Raw genomic sequence first — 21345 nt, 5'->3', positions numbered from 1 at the left:
TCCTAGCTTTTTCTTAGAGTTTTCTTATTATTTAAGAGGTAGAGAAATAGACATCTTCCATCCGCTAGTTCGCTTTCTTTTTCTTTTTAAGGATTTATTTATTTTTATTGCGAAGTCAGATAAGGAGGAGAGACAGAGACAGAGAAGATTTTCCGTCCAATAATTCACTCCCCAAGTGACTGCAATGGCTGGAGCTGTGCCAGTTCGAAACCAGGAGCCAAGAGCTCTTCCAGGTCTCCCACACGGGTGCAGGCTTTGGGCTGTCCTTTACTGCTTTCCCAGGCCACAGGCAGGGAGCTGGATGGGAAGCGAGGCTGCCGGGATTAGAAGTGGCACCCATATGGGATCCCGGCATGTTTGAGGTGAGGACTTTAGCCGCTAGGTCACTGCGCTGGGTCCTGCAGGTTCACTTTCTAAAGGCTTGCATGGGCTCCCACAGAGGCAGGGCTGAAGTTGAGATCCAGGAGTGCAGTCCATGACTCCTGTGTGATTGACAGCCATCACTTGCTGCCTCTTCAGGGTCTGCCTTGGCAGGGAGCTAACACCAGGAACCGGAGCTGCGTGTCAATTCTAGGTAGCCTATTGTGGCACAGGGGTGTCCTAACCACTAGGCTTAATGGCTCACTCTGTCCTGACTCCCTCACTCTCTCCCTTTCCTCAGATCTCTGAAAGATTGAGATCCAAATGTTCCTTTCAAAACATTGATCTTGGCTTTGCTCTGGTGACCTCTTCTGCTTTAGTGACTTAGAGATGAATCAGAGTCCCCTTCCCTCACACACACACACACACACACACACACATTCTCTCTCTCTCTGTATATAAAGAACCTCAGAAGTGGTTGGGCAGCCTGTCCAAACCAGCAGTGAGCCCTGTAGTGCAAACCCAAACCCAGTCTTGAATAGGCTCATCCTTGACCTTGAATAGACCTCCACCTGCTCCATGCAGGGCTCTGTTCTGGCTCTATTTGCACCCACAGCAGTGAGTCCAACCGCTCTCTTGCCAGACCCAGGCCCAGATTTTCCCACCTGCTGTCAGTGTAGCCATCTCCACATAGATCCTTCTCGGGAATCCGCTGTCATCACAACTCCTCTTCTCCCCCCTACAATGGAGCATCTGCGGCTGCCATCCCATCACCACCCCAGAGGCAACAGTACATTCTGATCCCTAAACTGTCCCCAGGCGGCCAGCAGCAGTGGGCCTGATGCCCAACTCTGTCTTTTTTCCTGCACAATTTCCTTCTGGGAGCCTGGATATCTCCAGTGCAAACAGCATGACTGGGGGCTGTTGCTAGGCATGACAGGTAACTCGCATCTCATACGGGTACTGATTTGAGTCCTGGCTACTCCGCTTCTGATCCCACTCCACACTAGTGCGTCTGCGATAGCTTTAGAAGATGACTGAAGTACCCCAGCCTCTGCACCCATGTGGGAGACCTGAAAGAATGTCCTGGCTCCTGGCTTCGGATTGGGCTTAGCGCCAATCGTTGCAGCCATTTTGAGAATGAACCAATAGAAGATCTCTCTCTCTCTGTAACTCTTTCAAATAAATAAATATATACGTCTTTTTAAAAAAAAAAAAAACAACAACCACCACAAGGACTACAAAAAGGTTGCACAGGTCGCTTATGATGATGGCAGTACCAGGGCCGGCCCATGGTCCCTCTTCCCACCAGCCACTACCCTCAGACATCCCTGCATCCTGCAGGATCTTGGACCCAGGCTGCCTTTGAGACTGCTCGGCGTTGGAGCCAGCTTGAAGTTGGTCGCTTTACCCATGGAGTGTAGGCTGGGAAACGACCGGGCATCTTGACTGGAGATCCTTGCAGACAGGTGCAAATGCCCCATGACCATTGCCTTGCCCACCTGGTCAGTTGAATTAGAGCTGGGAGACTCTTCAGCTTCTCCTGAGTCTTGCAGGATTAGAAGTTGATGAGTCATGGCTGATGAACACCCCCACACCCAGTTGCAGTTTCACTCCCCAAATGCCTGCAGCAGCTTTGGGGAGCTGAAGTCAGCAGTTAGAAAGGCAGCACTGGTCTCCCTGTGAGTGTTAGGAGTCCAGTCCCTTGAAGCATTGTCCCAACATGTTCAGGGAGCTGGAGTCAGGAGCCAGAACAAGATATCAAACCAAGGTACTCCAGTATGGGATGAGGGAATTAACTGGCAGCTTAACTAGTTACTTGGCTAAGCATCCTCTCCAATATTTACATTTTTAGATGGACTGAAAATTAAAAAAAAAGGATTGCTTTGTGACATATGGGAATTATTTGAAATTCAAATCTCTGAGATTATAAATGGCAACAGCCACACACCCTCATTTATGTACTGTGGGTGGCTGCTCTGAGCCCATGGCTGTGGGAGTAGGTGATGACCACAGAGATGTCACGACTGGAAAGCCATCCTGTTTACTGCCCTTTTCCAGAAAACCCTGGCCAACCTTGGCCTGGGATGGTGCAGGTTGAGAGACCCTGTCCACTTGGGCTAAAACCTCTGAGAAAGATAGTGATGCTCTCAGGGGGTCTTGGGGCTCCAGTGCTCATCTAGAACCAGCAGGACTGGCCTCCCTGTTCCCAGCCCCAGCCTCCTGTGCTCCCAAGGATGCCCCAGCTGTTTGTTCCTCCCGGGGCTCACATTCCCTCCCTCCAAGCCTTGAGCTGTTGGCTCTTGGACCCTGGGGGAGGTCCCATGTATCTGGTACATAGGATGTTCATGGGAAATGCCTGTTATGAAATGTTGTGCATGTGGGGGCTCGGCAGCGTGGCATAGTGGCTAAGGTCCTCGCCTTGATCCCATGTGGCCGCTGGTTCTAATCCCTGCAGCTCCACTTCCTCTCTGTCTCTCCTCCTCTCAGGATATCTGACTTTGTAATAAAAATAAAATAAATCTTTAAAAAAAAAGAAATGTTATGCATGTGGATTTTAAGCTACCTTTTTTTTTTTTTTTTGGTACCCAAATGAGCTTCTGTTTAAAAGGGTTTACTTTCTTTGAAAGGCAAAGTGACAGAGAAAGGAGAGACAGACATCATCCACCCACTGGTTCACTTTGCAAATGGCTATAAGGGTCAGGGCTGGGCCTTGGCTGAAGTTAGGAGGCAGGAACTCCAGTTGGGTCTCCCAGGTGGGTAGCAGGAGCCCAAGCATTTGGACCACTTTTGACTGTTTTTGAAGACTCATTAGCAGGGAGCTGGATCAGAAATGGAACAGCCAGGACTCTGCAACACTGGCACCTCAACTCATCTTTTAATTTCATTTTCCATGAACTCTTTGAAATACCTTTGTGGAGTAAAATTACCTTAACTCACACTGAAAAAAATTAATGCTTTCAGTGTAAACATTTGTACTCTTTTTGCGTGTTTCAGCATTGTTGGGCGATTCAGTGTTTAGAATTTAAACATTTTCGTTGAATGAAGGATGGTTGATGAATGCATTCATCAAGGAGATACTTTGTTTCTTCAGACTTCTTCAAGGGGGTTTTATTTTTGTGAAAGGATGTGTGATTTCCTTAATATTGGTTCTGTAAACAGGGGCTACATTTCCACTGAGTTCCCCCCCCCTTTTTTTTTTCAAAAAGAAATTTCCTGGCAAGATCATATTTAAGGAATGAGTTGCTGCTTGGCTGTGGTTTTATGAGATTTTTCTCAATGAGAAGTGCTCGTCTGTCTCCAGTTAATAGAGAGATTTGCTTTTCTGGCAACCCATGGATGCAGGGGACTTCAAAAGCTTAATGGAAAATGCATGTGATGCAAGCACTGTGCATGGACAGTAACGTATGTTGGGGGTAAAGATGACTTGAGAAGAACGAAGGTGCCTTTCCCCAACGTCTTTTTCTGTGCAAATACGTCTCACTGGCAGTCTCTCTGTGCAGACTGAGACACTGGCTTGTGGCTGCACCTGCACACTTGAAGCCAAAAGCAAACTCCAGAGGGCGCTTTGGAGAGCAAGGGGTCATGGGAGGTGGGAGAGTGCGCTCATGTGTGCTTTTAATCTGAGGGGAGATGGATCCTTGGAAGAATCAGGGTGTGCGGTGGGGGCAGAAGGCAGCATGTGGAATGAAGGACAAAGAGGGAATGGCTGGGGAAGGAGAAAGGACACGGAGACGGTGAGGACCTTGAGTGGCAGGTGGGTTCTTTCTTACCAGAAAAGCCCGGTGAGTTCTTTCCTCAGCTTAATATAGAAATAAAAAGCTGGGAACCAGTTGCAGACAGAAAAGTTTATTTGTAAAGGGACCAGGTGAGCAGGGAAGGAGAAAGCACCTCCCAGAAGAGAGCCCGGAGGTGGGGTGCCTCTCGAAAGGAGAGAGGGAGAGACACCAAAGGGGGTCTTTGGAAGGGTTTTGGGGTTTTAAGCCTTCCCTGACCCCTCCTTGTTGGGCAGGAACCTACAGGTAGGATGTTCCCCGTTGGTGGTCTCTTAGCCAGTTAGGAAATGGGTGGGCAATGCTTGTGCCACCCACTTGAAGGTGTGGCCAAGATTTCAGCAGGCTTGGATTGTCCCAGCAGAGAGAGGAGCCTGGCACAGAAGAGGAAGGGTGTGACAAGAGAGAGAGGGTGTTTCCTGGAAGAGGAAGTCAGACTCAGGGTCAGGTTGAACGTAGGAGTTCCAGTTAGGGTAGTTGAAAAGGTTATTAGGGTTAAAAAATTCCTGAACCATATGTATTATAAGACTTGGCATGGCTTCCCAAGTTCTGGGCACCAAAATAAATTTAGAATTCTGTTTCTCATGGAGACTTTTAGGAGTTTGAGCAAATGAACATCTCTGTTCGTGGAAGGTTTCCATGAGTTTCCCGCCCCCTGGAATGGTTAGCTGTCCAAGACTGCTGGCCGGGGGTGGTGGAGACTGTTGTCCAAGACTGCCTTCTCCTTTTTTTCCCCCAAGCACAGCTCCTGAGAGGCTGTGCTTGGATTCTGACCTCTGGCTGGACCACAGGGACTGCTGGGACCCCTGGGGTCCACTCAATTACCTGGGGCCACGGCTGGCTACCAGCATTGCTTCCTAGTCCTGACTGTACTCCCTGTACCCATGGCTGCCTCCCTAGGCCCCCTCCCTAAGGCTTGCTTCCTCTCCACCACGGCTTCCAGGAACCCGCTGGCTTACAAGGGACCTGCTTAATTTCCAGCACAGCAGCTAAGAAAGCATCACCACCATCCAAGGGTGTGGATGATCCTGTTAGGAGAAGCAGACATGGCTCCCAACCTTGGAAGTTTATCTCACCTGGGAGCCCACCCCCAGCAGGCGGTGGGTAGTGGCAACATAGTGCTGTTTTCACCACATGCATCCAGGGTCCCCATCACAGTGCCCACCCAGTGTGTAGGAGGTCCAATTGCTAGGTAGCTGGGGGAACCTAAATTTAGGCAGTGATGTTCTCTCGTCATCCACCATCCCCAGATGACCAGCCATCTGGCAACCTACTGGGGGACGGTGCATGCGTCATGATTTATTTGGGTCCCAGCGCCCTGTGTAGAAGGTAGTTGTGCTTTTTGTTGTGTTGGGGTCCATGTGCAGAAGGAACATCTGCCTCAAGTTGCCTGGGCAGTCTCCATGTGTGCCCGGGGCTTGCACGTAGCTGTGTGAAGGTCACTCTCCTTCCAAGACGTGCATTTTGGGGGATGCTAACTGAGAAGGTGGCAGTGTCTGGGAAGCGGGCTTGCTCGTCTGGCTGGTGGCTCTTGGTCACACCGTGCTCACCATGCACTGTCCGCCAGTGGCCACTCCTGGCTGCTGTTGCTGCTCAGCGCCTCACTCCCAGAGCTCCCAGGCTGCCCTGCCACCTTGTGTGGCACACATCTCCCTGTGCTTGGCTGCAGCTTCCTTCCTTCTGTGTAGTGGCTCGGGTCCAGGCGTGTGGAGGGACGTGAGCCCTCATGCTTCATTGCCCACTGGAGGGGAGCTGCAAGTGCCTGTGGTCACTGTTAGCCCTTGTTCTGATGTCTGAGCTGCCCCACGTGGAACCACGAGCCTTCTTCCATGACGTCCCTCCTGAGCCTCCTTTTCTCCAACTCCTTGTCTCATTTTGTCTCCCCTCCTCTTATCTGGCCCTCCCTCCCAGTTCTTGATGCTTTGTCAGGTGATTTACTGTGTACAGCCACTGTAGTTGCGAGGGAAGAGCAACAAGTGTTCCCACCCTCAGACATCATGTGGTAACAATGCTGCTTTTGCAGCCTTACCCAGAGCCCATTCAGGACTGGCAGTGCTTTGGAACCCATGAGGCATTTTATCCTGCAAGGATGCCTTTTCCCCTCCTCCCGTGACCCCTCCTGTGGGGTACCTGTACTCAGGGGTAGGCAGCTGCCCTTCTCCACTGTCAGCTCTGTGACCCTCCCTGGGCACCTGTGCCCTCCCCAGCATGGGCAGAGGCACTGCTCTGGTATTTTCACGTACAGTGTCTGTGTTGCTTCCAAGCGAAGGAATGTCATACTGTGAGTTTTGGAAGTTCTCAGGTAATAGACAATGGTACATGGAAAATAAAAATATAGTTTTAGCATTCAGATATTATTTCTGTTCCCTTTTAGTGTATTTGCTTGGGTGCGCAGATGCACACACACACACACATACATATACACAATCTCTCTCCATGTACACATATTAGATTGAGCATATAAGTCAGTGATTGGCTGTGATTGAGGTGCAAGCTGAATATGATCTGCATTGAATGGAAGCCTGGCTTCTTTTTAAAAAAGATTTATTTTATTTTTATTGGAAAAGCAGATATACAGAGAGAAGGAAAGACAGAGACAAAGATCTTCCATCTGCTGATTCACTCCCTCAGTGGCCGCAATGGCCAGAGCTGAGCTGATCCGAAGCCAGGAGCTTCTTCTGGGTCTCCCACGTAGATGCAGGGTCTCTAGGTTTGGGGTTGTCCTCGACTGCTTTCCCAGGCCACAAGCAGGGAGCTGGAACAGTCGGGGCTGTGTGGAACTGGTGGTCATATGGGATCCCAGCGCATGCAAGGTGAGGCTTCAGCCAGTAGAGTGTTGCTCCAGGCTTGAAACCTGACGTTTAAAGAAAAGGGCACAGTTCTCTTCTGGTGTCACAGGACGGAAGCTGCATGTGGCGGTCACGAGCAGTCAAGGCTGCGTCTTGTTTTCTTGGCGTGATTTACGATAGATGTTAAAGTGGGACCTTGGAGTTTTGACCCCTTTCTGAATTTTGGAGGTAGCAAAATGGGCCAAGCTGGCTATTATCTCAACCTTGTAGAGACAGGAAGACTTCCAAGTGAGGCTTTTTCTTGAAAGACGTATGGGTTAGGGGCTGGCTTTGTAATGCAGCCAGTACATCCTCCTCCTGCAGCCCCAGCATCCTTTGTGGGTGCTGGTTCATGTTCCCAGGTTACTCCACTTCTGATCCAACTCTCTTACTGCCCTTGGGAGAGCAGTGGAGTGTGGCGCTCAAGCATCCACGTGGGAGACCTAGATGAAGCTCCTTGCTTTGACATGCCCAGATCTGGGCATTTGTAGCATTTGGAAGTGAGACAGCAGGTGGAAGATTATCTGTCTCTCCCCTTCTCTCTGTAACTGCCTTTAAAAAACAAAAACAAAAACAAAAGCTCTCTCCCCCTTTTTTTTAAAGATCAAAGGGCACACCTTACAGAGGTCACTGGTGGTGCCAGTAGAAGCAACTATGATCGTGACCCATGGCGCTCATGATCACTGATTGGATACAAGTTTAGGGACGTGAGAAGTGATCCTGAAATAGGTGTTTGATTCTTGATTCTTTCACAGGGCAAGACATTAATTTGAAAGCCAAGGTTGAGCAGCAAGATCTGGGTGGATAGTGTGGCTGAAGCCAAACCTGGGTGCTCCTCCAATCAGTGTGCTTGTCTGAGTTTATATCTTGATCTGTGGGCCTCGCCCCAGCTTGTTCCTTTAGGATCCCTCTTTGAAATGGTGACATTGAAGTAATCCTTCTTTGGGTAGAGAGTCCATATTTGGTCACATTTTTGTATTTAGGTCAGGCATGTTAGTGTTAGCGACGGGAGACTTAACAATCTTTATTTCTACATTAGTAGTTCATTTGATATCTACTTGAAGCTATGTACATCTGGGTCATTCATTGTCCCTTCCTCTTTCATATCTGCAACCATCGTAAAAAGGCAGTCACAGAGAACTTGTCTGTCTCTTGCAGGAAGATCCCTCAAGGGCCGGGATGGGTGCTAGCCCGCCTCTGCCCAGGAAGGTCCTTCAGAACATTCTGTTCTCCGTGTCGCATTTGAACCATCACCATCCCATCCCATGGGCCTTTCATTCACACGCACACAGCACACATATCACATGTACCACACACATACCACACTCACACACCACACACCCCTCACACACTACACACCCACAGCACACATACCACACCCACACACCACACAAACACATATTACACCCTCACACAGCACACACACACACAGCACACCCACACCACACACACATACCCCCACACACCACACACATCACATCCCTCACACACCCCTCACACACCTCACACACCACACACACCCCTCACACACACCTTAATTTATTTAAAAAGAAAGAGATGCAGATACAGATTTCCATCTGCTGGTTCATTCCTCAAAATGCCTGTGGCAAGCCTGGGCTGGTCCAAGCTGAAGCTAGGAGCTAGGGTTCTCCCACATGGACTGTCAGGGACCCAGGTACTGGAACCATTGCCTGTTGCCTCCCCTTGGTGCACCCCAGGAGCAGAGCTGAGCATCACTTCCAGGCACTCAGATACGAGTTGCCAACAAGCGGCATCTTCATCATCATGCCCCACCCCGCCCTGCCCACCCAGCTTTCTTCTGTTCTGAAATGTGGAAGACCAGAGCTCCAACCTGACCTGGCCCAGCTTCCCACCAGCACCCACACCTTTGTCCCAAGAGCTCAGGATGTGTCCCCTGTGCATGAAGGGACTCGGGCCTGAGGCCACTCACAGTGAGTGAGTGGTAGGATTTCCATGGGTCAGACCCACAGCTCCTTGCTGATTGTCTCTAGAGAGGGCGAGGCTGAGCTTGGGTTTCCCCCTAGCTGTTTTGTTCCAGAAATGACTTTGACCTTGACCTCTGCATCCTTTGTTTGTTGGGATTAGTGGTTGCTGGGTCTCTGCTATTTACCTCTTTATAAAGCCCAGCTCAGAGATACTGGGTGCTGCAGCCAGCAGGTGGTAAAGGAAGCTGCGGGTGGTGGGCTCAGAAACCAGTGGGAGCAGGGGTGCAGACTTCCCAGGACACAGTGCAGTGCCCAGAAGGGAGACAGGATTCTGCCTGTGCCACCCCTGTTAGTTACTATGGGAGATGACTTTCCAGGTCTCCTTCAGACAGGCCTCTGTCCCCTCATGGCTAGGAGTGGCGCAGGCAGGTGGCCAGGATTCTGTGGACAGACTGGAGGAGGCAGGACCTGGCTTCTTTCCGGTGCCCATTCCTTTTCCTGTTCTCTCCATATGCTACCTGACCCCAGACCTCCAAGCCCAGGCTTCCTGTCAGTATGGGAATGCTTTAGGATCACAGGGTTGGCACAAGCCCAGTGAGACCCTGCATCGAGTCCTCTGACCCCAGTTGCATGCTTTTCCTGTACTTGGAGTTAAGTGTGTGTGTGCGCACATGTGTACACCCCTGTCTTCCATTCGGAAGCGAGTGGGACCCTCCTCCCTGGCTTGCATTCCAAGAAAAATCCTTTCTTGGATGACGTTTGGATAGTCATCTAGCTAGCTATTCCAAATGTGTGCTTGGTTGCACAAGAAATCCAAGCAACCGGTTTTTCAGAACCTAAGCAGTTAACACTGGGATTTTTTTTTTCCTGCAAATAAATGGATCAGTATGCAAGACAGTTGTCACGGCTGAATCATGGTCCACAGCTAAGGTAAACAGATCTGTGATGACATTTTCTGAGCAGAATACAGATGCAGCTGTGCACTTTCTCCCAGAGGTTTCTGACATCTCTTCTGCCCGGGGAACGGACTCTAGGAAGGTGTGCTGGCCACAGGAGGAAAGCCCTTTGTGTCATCCCTCGGAAAAGGTACGGCTGTGATGGCTTGATGGGCTTTTTGCAGTGAAAATTGTTCCCAGAGAGCTGAATGTTGAGAAGAGTGCTTTTTCTGTATGGAGCTGCCTACTCTCACCCCCACGCACCCATGGAGAGAGCCTTTGGCTTTTGTGTGTATTTGAGTGAGCATCGAAACATTGTATGTTGTTGGGTAAGTTTGCATGACATTTGTTTGCTGTTTTTTTTTTTTTTTTCTCTTTCCCAGTGTGAAGATGAGTTTTTTTTTTTCCTCCTCTTATTTGGATTCCCTTGGAATACCAGGGTGAACAAAGCCCCAGTTTCCCATTTCCTTCCATGCCTTCATCTGCAGGCTCTCGGGTCTGCATGCTCTCCCCTGGTTCTCCTTGCCTCTGTCGTGTTATTGGAATTCTATATGATGTGTCTGTCTGCATCTGAATTGTGAAAGATCTGTAGCTGGGCGTAGCATCCAAAGCCAGATAGATACAGCTTTTCTGTTTTCTGTGTTTGGGTGAGGCTTGCCAAACCCTTGGATCGGGCTGATTTTAAAAGGGGCTCAAAACCTGGCTGGCAACTTTGTCTACAGTCAGATGGTCACACCCTGTCCCCAAGTGGAGTGGCAGTCACAGTTGCCTGGGGCAGATGTGTTGGGGCTGCCAGGCTGTGAGCTCACGTTTCATTCTGTGTGTTTGACGTTAGTTCTCAGTGGGAAACCCTGCACCCAGGTCTGTATGAGAGGGTTGTGTTGGAGGTGGGTTGCAGGTCAGGGGGAGAGACTGCAGAAGGCTTCAGTGGCCAGAAGTGACTGGGTAAGGCACCGCCCACAGTGGGGATCTGCTCAGAAATCCAGTAGCTCTCAAAGGGACGCGTTCAGGAAATGGCATCTCGTGTGTGGTGCTTTGTTCTGCCCTCTGGTATTTCTGTAGTCCTCTGTGCCCTGAAGGGTGGACTCCTCCAGGGAGCCTTACCAGGCATCTCCCACAACGCGGAGCCCGGTCTCTCTCACAGCCCCACAGCTCTCAGTGAGACGTCACCTGACCGCGTGTCGTCACCTGACCGTGTGTCGTCACCTGACCGCGTGTCTCCATCACCTGCATCTCGAGGTTGGATCCTTCCCCGCTCTGGCTGCCCCTAGGACAGCTCCTGCCTCAGCAGAAGCAAGGCATGCTCTGGTGAGCCCCATTTCTTGGAGGATAGCAGTGGAAACTGAGTCAGGAGTGAGGACAGCTGAGCCCGTGGCTGGAGAGAAGGGGTGCTATCCCTGTGGTGGCTATGAAGGCACTTAGGCAGCCCGCCCACAGTGTGTTTCCTCCTTGTCTGGATTTTTTTTTCCGCCCTGTGCAGCGTGGGAGGATCAGGTGACCGAAGCTCCTTACCATCTTCCCTTTTTGGGAGCCAACACTGACACTCTGTCATCTTGAGACAGTGACATCATCTCTTGCCGCTCAAGCACCCTCCCCATGGCTGTCCTCGCCAAGCTCCGTCGGCGTGGCACCTGGGCAATGGCGACCTTCATCCGTGCACAGGAGGCGTGCAGGTAGCTTGAGGACGATTCAGCAGGGAGCAGATGTAGGCTGAGCAGGGCACCAGTTGGGGACAGGCCTCCTCGGGTATTGGACAGAATCTAAACAGGAATCAACCAGGAAAGAGCCAGGAGAAAGGAGGGGAAGGGTGCTTTCTTTTTTTTTTTTTTTTTTTAAAGATTTATTCATTTTATTACAGCCAGATATACAGAGAGGAGGAGAGACAGAGAGGAAGATCTTCCGTCCGATGTTCCACTCCCCAAGTGAGCCGCAACGGGCCGATGCGCGCCGATCCGAAGCCAGGAACCTGGAACCTCTTCCAGGTCTCCCACGCGGGTGCAGGGTCCCAAAGCATTGGGTCGTCCTCAACTGCTTTCCCAGGCCACAAGCAGGGAGCTGGATGGGAAGTGGAGCTGCTGGGATTAGAACCGGCGCCCATATGGGATCCCGGGGCATTCAAGGCGAGGACTTTAGCCACTAGGCCTGCTGCCGGGCCCGAAGGGTGCTTTCTAAAGAATTATTTTTTTAAATGTTTTTTTTATTGGAAAGTCAGATATACAGAGAGGAAGATCTTGCATCCGCTGATTCATTCCCCAAGTGGCTGCAACAGCCAGAGCTGAGCTGATCTGAAGCCAGGAGCCAGGAGCCTCTTCCAGGTCTCCCACGAGGGTCCAGAGTCCCAAAGCTTTGGGCCATCCTTGACTGCTTTCTCAGGCCACAAGCAGGGAGCTGGATGGGAAGTGGGGCTGCCAGGATTAAAACCAGAAGACCATAACTACTGGACTACCGTGCCGAACCCAGAAGGGTGCTTTCTAGAAGAAGGGTTAGCACGTGCAAAGGCCCCCAGGTGCCAGGTGAGAGGTACGTGGTGCGTTCAGTGTGGCCGGAGCTGGAGAGCTGAGCAGTGCCTGACCACTCAGGGACTGGCTGAGGCAGCAGGGAACTCCCTGGCTGGTCGGGTCTTGCTTCCCGGGTCGGGCTGTATAGGAGGGGTTGGGTAGATGCTGCAAGACTAGGAAGATGAGTCGACAACAGGACTTGGTGAGCTGCTAGAGCCATAGTGACAAGGTGGTATTGATGCCTGAGGTGGGGATGATGTCCCCTCACTCTGCCAGGGAAGTGTAGGGGGAGAAGGGGAGGGTGCAGGGACACCCTAAGGGCTTGGGGGAGGAGGGTGCCAGGACCGCCCTGGGATGGTTACCTTCACAGGGTAGCCAGGCCAGCCATGGGGGGTCTGGGGCCAGAGTGTGGCTGGAGATGGTGGAAGGGAGTGGTTGAGGGGAGGGGGTAACAGGCCTTTGCTGCTGTCCTAGCTGTGGCCCTGTGTGTGGGAGTTTCTGTTTTCAGGGTTGGCGGGAATGCTGAGCCACAGTGCTGGTGCTGTGTGTGCAGGTGGCTGTGCTGCGGACACCAGGGCACGGAGACCCAGGATGAGGGTCCTGAAGCATCTTCCTGCAGAACCTGGCAGGTGGTCAAATGGCCCACAGGATCTGGATGCTTTGCCCGGGCCTCTTGGCTTTGCTTGCGGGCCTTGGAAGGATGTGTGGGGCTGTGAGGCACAGGGCTGTGAGGGGAACAGGTGTGTCCTTCCCTGCTTAGGAGCAGCTCTCACCGGAGTGACAGCCTGTGTTTCACCAGAGAGAAACAGGCAAGTGTGTGTGATGTGTGTGTGTGGTGCCTATGAGATTGTGGTATATGTGTGTGTGATTTTTGCCTGTGTGCTGTTTACCTGTGGTGTCTGTGGTATGTGTAATATGTCATATGCATGTGTCTGCTGTGTGTGATGTATATCTGATGTGTGGATGTATTTGTAGTGTGTATAATGTTTTTGGCATATATGTGTGTGCCTGGTATGTATCTGTTTTGATGTGTGCCCACAGTGTGCAGTATGGGTGTCGTATTGTTGTGTGCATGTGCAATGCCTGTTTGTGCATATGTGGTATGTGTACCCTGTGTGTATGCATGTGGTATATGATATATCTGGTGTGTATGCATGAGTAATGTGTATTCATGCCATGTGTGTGCAAGATGTGTGAGTTATATATGTGTGTGTGGGGTGTGTGCGTGGGAGAGACTCTGGGGGAGGAAGGAGGCTGGCAGGGCAGAGGCTCAGAGCATAGCTGTCACCTCTGCTCCAGGAAGGGGCTTGGGACCTGACTGGGGACCCTGGCTGAGGTTGGTACCTGCCTGCAGTTTGCAGATGATTTGCCGTGTAAAGAGGGTGCCAGTGCAGAGGGCCTGGCTGCAGTGAGGCACAGCCCTGGGTGTGAGTGGGGACTCCTTGTCGCTCCTCTTGGCTGCACTGTTGACACACAGAAGACCAGATACAAATCCCTGGGTCTGAATGGCGGGGGAGCCCCATGCGACAGTGATTGGGACTCTGTGGGCAATTCCCCCCGACCCCTGGCCATGCACTGGGCTGGCTTGGGCAGCTGTGTTTGGAGGTTCCCTTCCTCCCTGTCCATGATTCCATTTTGTAGACAGAAAAACCAAGGTGTAGAGAGCATTATGCATGCATTGCACGTGTGCCCAAACCCACACATGTGGACCTCCACATTCTTGGGAAGACAGGGGAGAAGAAGCTCTCCTTGAGCCGCATGTGCTGAGGTCCCCAGAGTGGCTGTGTGATTGATTGGGGGTGCTCTAGTTGTGTGGATGAGGGATCTGATGCTTACTGGGACCCCACAGCTAGGACATTGCCTCTGTACCACTCAACTTCCTCCTGCTTCTTTCTGATTCAAAATTTCCATCTCAGGAGTGTTTTGTCACCCCTGGGGAGGGGTTTGCCAGGTCACTCAGCCATGCCAAGGCAACCTGGGGGCAGGGGCAGGGGAGGGTGGTGATAGCGAGGACCTTCCCCCATGAGCCCACTCTGCCTGGTACAGACACATGCCCCAGGCTTGGCCCTGCCAGTGCCTCCCCCTCATCTGTAGGATGACTGACTACTGCGGAGTGTGCAGGTAGATCTGCGTGGAGAGGATGGCATGGTAGCAACAGCGTAGCAGCACCTGAGCACCTAGTATAAGTCTTAGTTCACAGAGAACTTTATCATCCTTCTTAAAAATTTTTCCAAATTTATTTTATGCATTCGAAAGGCAGAGTTATAGCAGAAAGAGAGAGAAATTTTGAGACATCTCCCACCCACTGGTTCATTCCCCAAATGGTTTGCAATGGCTAGAGCTGGGCCAGTCTGAATCCATAAGCCTCTTGTGTATTTCCCACATCTGGGTGTGGGTTCCCAAGCACTTGGGCCATCTTCTGCTGCCTCCCCAGTGCACTAGCAGGGAGCGGGATAGAGGAGGAGCAGCTGGGACTCCATTTGAGGTGCTGCTGGTACAGGTGAAAGTGTAGTCTGTTATGCCACAATGCTAACCCCCCACATTGTGCTGTTCTTAAGTCAGTCTGTCCCAGTGCTGGATGCTGTTGTTAAAAACCATGTGCTGGTCTCCAGCTATTGTTTTCTGTATCATGTCTTCCACGTGGAATTCTCTGCAAGTAGTTATTATTCTGCTTGTGGTCATTCAATCACCATATCATTAGGTTAGCATTAAGTCAACACATGTTCACTGGGTTATGAAGAAACCCAGAAGATTCAAAAATAGACAGCTTTTGGGAGAAAGTAAAACTCAACCTATATGTCCTACTGCAGAAACATCAAGTTTTAACACAGCACATCAAGTTTTAACACAACGGCGTGTTTCACTCTACCTTCCGCCTTTCTGCTATCATACAAGTAAGAATGTTTGTTAGCAAGTTCACAGAAAATGCAGTTAACAGACAAGTTTGGATGCAAAAAAGAGAAATTGAAATTTCATGTTCATGCCTTTACAGGGTCTTGAAAAGTTCATGGAAACTGTGTTTTGTGTCAACGGTATGCCAAGATTGCATTTTTTTTTGCAACAAAGTTAGCTTGATATTTTAACACCATTTCCACGTATGTACACACACAACACACACACTTTTTCTCCGATCCTCTGGTGAGGTACAAAGGTTTTAGTTGTGTGCAGGCTATGACAGCCCTCATTGCAGGTGTTTGGGTGTGACGCCTTCTCCCTACGCTGCAATGTGCAGGTTCCTCTTTGCCCCGCTTCACAGTAAGGTTTGGAAACCCTGGAGCCACTCAGCACCACGTCTGCAGGACTGCTCCTGCCCATTGCTGTAGCTGCCTGTGCTGCCTTTGGTACCTAACCCTGGCATGGGGACTCTCCCCTCTGACCTGGCTGGCAGTCTCCCCTCATCACCCTCCCCGGGTGGACATGCCAGGACCTGAATCATAAGGGAGAGTCACCATATTTGGGAAGCTGTTCGTTTCTTTTCCCAGGGAGATAGACAGCTGGCTACACTGGTGGATCTGAGCATAGCGTACAGGAGAGAAGGAGAGAGTGAGAGGAGAGGGGGAGAGAGAGGTGGAGAGAGAGAGAGTGTGTGGGGGGGGAAGATGTAGAGAGAGATATATAGAGGGAGAGAGGGAGAAGGAAAGAGAGAGATAGAGAGATCTGTACTTTGCTTAGTTTGAATTGACTGAATTGTACCTAAAAATCAACGTTAGAGAGGCCGAGATCTCATTTTCACTGGTTCAGTCCCCCACATGTCCACAAAAATCGGTTGAAGTCAGGAAGGCAACGACCCTCATACGTGAGCCGTCCGCTCCAGGGGTGCTTCTGAGGAGAAAGTTGGAATGGGGAGCCACGACTCATCCAGGCACTGTGACAGGGGGTGGGCATCCCTGGCTGTGACTTCATTGGCACGTCAAACACACCTGCTTCCGTTGACCTTCTTAAAGTCAAATTTGTTTGTTGACTGCATTGTGCTTTGGTTTATGTAGTATCTAGAATCCGATGTGAGTCACCAAAATGGCTTTTGATTAAATGAGACATCCTCACCTTTAAGAAGCTTTATAAAGTAGGCACAGGAGCAGGTTTCCTTGACACAGTAAACCGGCAGTTTGTCCAAGTTAAACTCAAGAAACAAGCAAGGTTGTTCATTGCCACCATACTCTTGGCATGAAGAGCTGTTTTTACTTGTCCCAAGTGCTGTGTCAGGCTTTTCACAGCCAACCCTTCAAGACACATTATGAACATTTCATAGGGGACAGTTTGACCTCGGGTGGCCCAATCCCTGCTGCAGCCAGCACATGTTTGAACTGCAATTTGAAATCAGGAGTGTTTGGCAGTAAAATCCCGTGGTCTCTCCCTGCAATAGGCCCTTGTTGTTGAACATAGCTTTGGGCATTCCTGACAATGAAATAAGACATGACAAGGAAAGTAACCATGTATCCATTTAAAAGAGCGACTTGTGGTCAACAGGAGTTGCACACTTGAGCCTTTAGAACTCATGGGAAAGTATTAGAACAAATGGAGGAATCTGGTGAAATGGAAGGAAATACGTGACCCCAGAAACTGTTGAACTCAACATGTCAGGTCTGCAAGGATGATCACACAGGGCGGTGAGGTAGTGGGTGGTACGTCAGTGGAGTCGTCTCCATAGCTGCTGACTGGTTAGAAAATAGTTGAGGGGGAAAATCGTAATTCTACAAAATATCCATAAATAAGCCAAATGAGGAATCTGAAGAGTATATATGAAGAAGAAAACCCTGCTTTTTGTTTTTAAAGTGTAAAGAGAGCTGAGTGAATTACTGGCAGATATACCAGTTACTGGTTGAAGAGACCATTTTGGAAATGTCAGCCTTCCTTCAGAATTCATTTGTAGGCTCAAGGTGATGCCAGGAATTCAAGGGCATTACGTTTTGTGCCTTAAATCAATCAAAGTGGCAGGATAAACCTAAAAGAAGAGAACAATTCTGTAATATTAAAAGGGAAGTAATGAGAGAAACTTACACCATGAAATACATTACATAGTACAGTTCTAGAGCCAATATAGAAACTAGATAATTGACAAAGAAAGAGATATTCCATGTGGGGTTGGTGTAAGCCACTGCCCGTGACTCCAGTGGAGGGTTGCTCTGCTTCCAACCCAGCTCCCTGGTAGTGTTCCTGGGAAAGCAGAAAGAGATGACCCAAATGTTGAGGTCCTTGCCAACCACATGGGAGACCCTGCTGGGGTTCCTGGTTCCTGCCTTCAACCTGGCCTAGTCCTAGCTCTTGTCAACATTTGGGGAGTGAATCAGCAGCTGGAAGATTTCTCTCTCTCTTTGTGCACTCTGCCTTCCAAATCAATTTTTAAAAAGTTTTTAAAAGAAATATATATTCTAAGACCAGAAGATATGAGGTAGAGAAAGCTTCAACAAAATATCTTACAGGAAAAGAGAGGAACTCCTGAGTCAATGCATTTGGGACCACTGGTGTTGTCTCAATTTTCCTTTTTTTTTTTTTTAAGGATTTTTATTTTTATTACAAAGTCAGATACGCAGAGAGGAGGAGAGACAGAGAGGAAGATCTTCCGTCTGATGATTCACTCCCCAAGTGAGCCGCAACGGGCCGGTGCACCGATCCGATGCCGGGAACCTGGAACCTCTTCCAAGTCTCCCACGCGGGTGCAGTGTCCCAATGCATTGGGCCGTCCTCAACTGCTTTCCCAGGCCACAAGCAGGGAGCTGGATGGGAAGTGGAGCTGCCGGGATTAGAACCGGCGCCCATATGGGATCCCGGCGCATTCAGGGCGAGGACTTTAGCCGCTAGGCCACGCCGCCAGGCCCAACAGAACATTTTAAAAAGGAGAGTTGAGGGGCCCGGCAGCTCCACTTCCCATCCAGCTCCCTGCTTGTGGCCTGGGAAAGCAGTTGAGGACGGCCCAAAGCCTTGGGTTCCTGCACCCTTGTGGATCGGCTCAGCACCGGCCATTGCACTCACTTGGGGAGTGAATCACCGGATGGAAGATCTTCCTCTCTGTCTCTCCTCCTCTATATATATCCGCCTTTCCAATAAAATCAATAAAGCTTTAAAAAAAAAAGTTCTGTAATTTTAAAAAGTCTTTCAGTATGAAAAAGACGAGAGCTGGGGACACATGTGCACCTCCCACTGGTAGATAATACGGTGTGTTTGTGCACTCAGCTGCCTCCCACCCATATTCCTTGGCGGTCTGGATGTACGGTGCATGCGTGTCAAAAGGATTGCGGTGTCTGAATGCGAGAAGACACACATGTAAAGCAGGTGGCCTTGCTGCTTTGCTGACTTGCACGGAGCATCTTGCACAGTGTGTGGGGGAACGAGGGTGCCCACTGGCCTTTTGGCTGGGGGTGGTGCACAGTCAGACACTGCAGCAAGCTGGATCCACACTCCCACCCTGGGACTGATGGCGCCCTGGCCCACCAGGGGCACCAGTGTCTGCCCCCAGAATGGACTGGATTTTCCATGTTGCTCCTCCTTGCCTGTCGTATTCTGGCGCTGCAAGATTTGTCGTGAAAACAGCAGGTATTTCTGTGCGCTCGCAAGGAAACTAGATCGGTGAGTATCATGTTCATCAAACCACTTGCCACCTACATCTGCCTCCCTATCCTTTCTCCGAGCCAGGAGGTACCTGGGAGCAGAGCGGGACAAAGCCTTGTAGCTCTGCAGACTTGGGTAAGATCTCTTCTGGCCTGAAGCTTCCTAAGCTCAAAAGCGAGAGTGAGGTTGTTGGCTGTCACTTGATGGGAGGGTGAGCGTGGGATGTGAGCTGAACACCAGGAGACATTTGTGACATGTACAAGGCTGAAAAGCTTGTTCCTTAGGATTTTTCGGTGTGTTTTAGCAGATGCTGGAATTTCCTAGGAAGGGGATAAGCTCACGGTGTTTCCTCGATTGATCTTGGTACTCCTTCTCCTGGAGACTATTCAGGGACTTCTATTGTGAGGAGCTCATTTGAAGAAAGTGACTTTGACGGTCAGCTGTTGGTTTGCTTCAATAATTCTTCCCTTCAGTGTGGGGCTCTAATGAACTAAATGTGTTTCAGTTTCGTTATTTAAAAATAATTTTCTAGAGTCCGGTGGCGGGGCCTAGCAGCTAAAGTCCTCGCCTTGAACGCGCCGGGATCCCATTTGGACGCCGGTTCTAATTCCGGCAGCTCCACTTCCCATCCAGCTCCCTGATTGTGGTCTGGGAAAGCAGTCGAGGACGGCCCAAAGCCTTGGGACTCTGCACCCGCGTGGGAGACTTGGAAGAGGTTCCTGGTTCCCGGCTTCAGATCGGCGCAGCACCGGCCGTTGCGGTCATTTGGGGAGTGAATCATTGGGCGGAAGATCTTCCTCTGTCTCTCCTCCTCTGTGTATATCTGACTTTGTAATAAAAATACATAAATCTTTAAAAAAAACAATTTTCTAAAAAAAAAGTAATTTTCTTATTACAAATTGTCAGGCAATGAGGTTGTTGGGTCATCGCACACTGTAGATAACAGTGTGAAGGGGAGACAGTTGGTTTAAAGAAATAGATTTCTCCCTCCACCCACCCCCAGCACCTTTGGCAATGTGTGCATTGATTTAACAAACAAAACAAAGACCTGGAATAGTTCTCAAAGTTTTATGAACACAACGGAATGGCTCAATCAAGTTTGTTGACTAGGAAAATCTTGAGGAGTCGGGCATGGAATAGCTCAAGTGAACTTTGAACTTGTTGAGGAAGTACCTGGAGATTGACTGCAGGGAAGGGGAGGGGGCTTGCTGGATTCTACAGGATGGAGGCAGATGGCGGTGGGCTGCAGCAGGTGCACTGCCACCACCGCTAGACACCCCTTCTCACCCTCAAGGGCCCAGGACTTCAATTGACCTTGAACTTGTCTTGTTCGAAGATGTTTGCTGTGGGCTGTTGCTTCCCTCTGGCCATAGAGAAGAATTGAGCTCAGACAAGTGAATAGGGCATAAACCATTTCAAAGAACCAACCCACCAGAACCAGGGAGGTCACATGAAATTCTGGGCTTGTCCTGATCTGGTTTGAGTCAAAGTTGCTTGAGTTTAGAAGTCTCCCAGGAAGTTGACGGGGAAGACCTCTCCACTGAGTCTGATACACCTCCACAAGTGGGTGGCTTCTGAGGCAGCTCCTGCGTGGACCGTGACCTGTGGGAAGGATGCTGGCCCTTTTCAGTGCTTCCATTTGTGTTCTTACTCTTGGAAAAGACTTGGCTGGAGAGAGCCAGGGCGCCCTGCTGTGTGATTGCTGGCTGCTAGTACTGCCTGGGTCCACTGACACTGAGGGGTTCTGAGTCAAGGTGGGGCTAGCCTTGGTACGTTAACTTGTCCCCCATGTCAAAGATGGAGCATCTGCGGGGACTGGCTGTCTGGAGTGATGGAGTCTCTCCCTCTATCTTATCCCAGGCATTGGCTGTGTTATTCAGGGTCCTAGATACCTCCTTTGCTTGCTCGGGACATAGGACACAGGCATCCCTTGTAGAAGCTCCTAAGTGCACTGATGCTTTTTAGCCGCTGTTGCCAGCGCTAAGTGTGGGATCCTGCCTGAAGATAGCCTTTCCCGGTTCTGAGTGGTATCCCTGTTGGTGGGCAGTGCAGCCTGCAGGAACCCAGCCCATAAGGCCATGCTCCGGTCCCTTCTGACACTGACAAAGCCTGTTTTCGGTTCTTCTTTCCAGAAATGGCTTCTGACATCCCCGGATCAGTGACGTTGCCTGTTGCCCCCATGGCGGCCACTGGACAGGTGAGGATGGCAGGGGCCATGCCTGCCCGCGGAGGAAAGCGGCGCTCCGGGTAAGCAGCCTCGGCGTGGACTTGGCAAAGGTTGAGCCAGGGCCTGTGGCTCTTGGCCTGGGAGGCCTCTGGTTCCTCCCCCTCCTGTGGGATCAAAGCTCCAAGCTCAGCAGTCTGCATCTGTTTAGATTTTTGTAAGCTCTCCGCATTTGCACATCAAGTTGCTCCTAAGTGTTCTGGAACTGCAGCGCTCAGCTGGGGGACTTGTGTTT

The 21345-nt window shown here is 50.4% G+C and overlaps 1 protein-coding gene across 4 annotated transcripts in view; it reads left to right on the top strand.

Moving 5' to 3' along the window:
- ARNT2 (aryl hydrocarbon receptor nuclear translocator 2) overlaps window positions 1–21345 on the top strand; it is a 160225-nt gene that overhangs the window by 26005 nt on the left and 112875 nt on the right. For 3 of the 4 annotated variants that reach the window (XM_058665317.1, XM_058665316.1, XM_058665318.1), the window contains exon 2: window positions 21019–21133. In XM_058665317.1, coding sequence (XP_058521300.1) covers window positions 21019–21133 — 115 coding nt within the window. The remainder of the gene's footprint in view (window positions 1–21018; window positions 21134–21345) is intronic. The other variant, XM_058665319.1, reaches the window with a different exon arrangement.

Source organism: Ochotona princeps, chromosome 6, assembly GCF_030435755.1.
Source record: "Ochotona princeps isolate mOchPri1 chromosome 6, mOchPri1.hap1, whole genome shotgun sequence".
Taxonomy (NCBI): domain Eukaryota; kingdom Metazoa; phylum Chordata; class Mammalia; order Lagomorpha; family Ochotonidae; genus Ochotona; species Ochotona princeps.
This window is presented reverse-complemented; position numbering and strand designations above follow the sequence as displayed.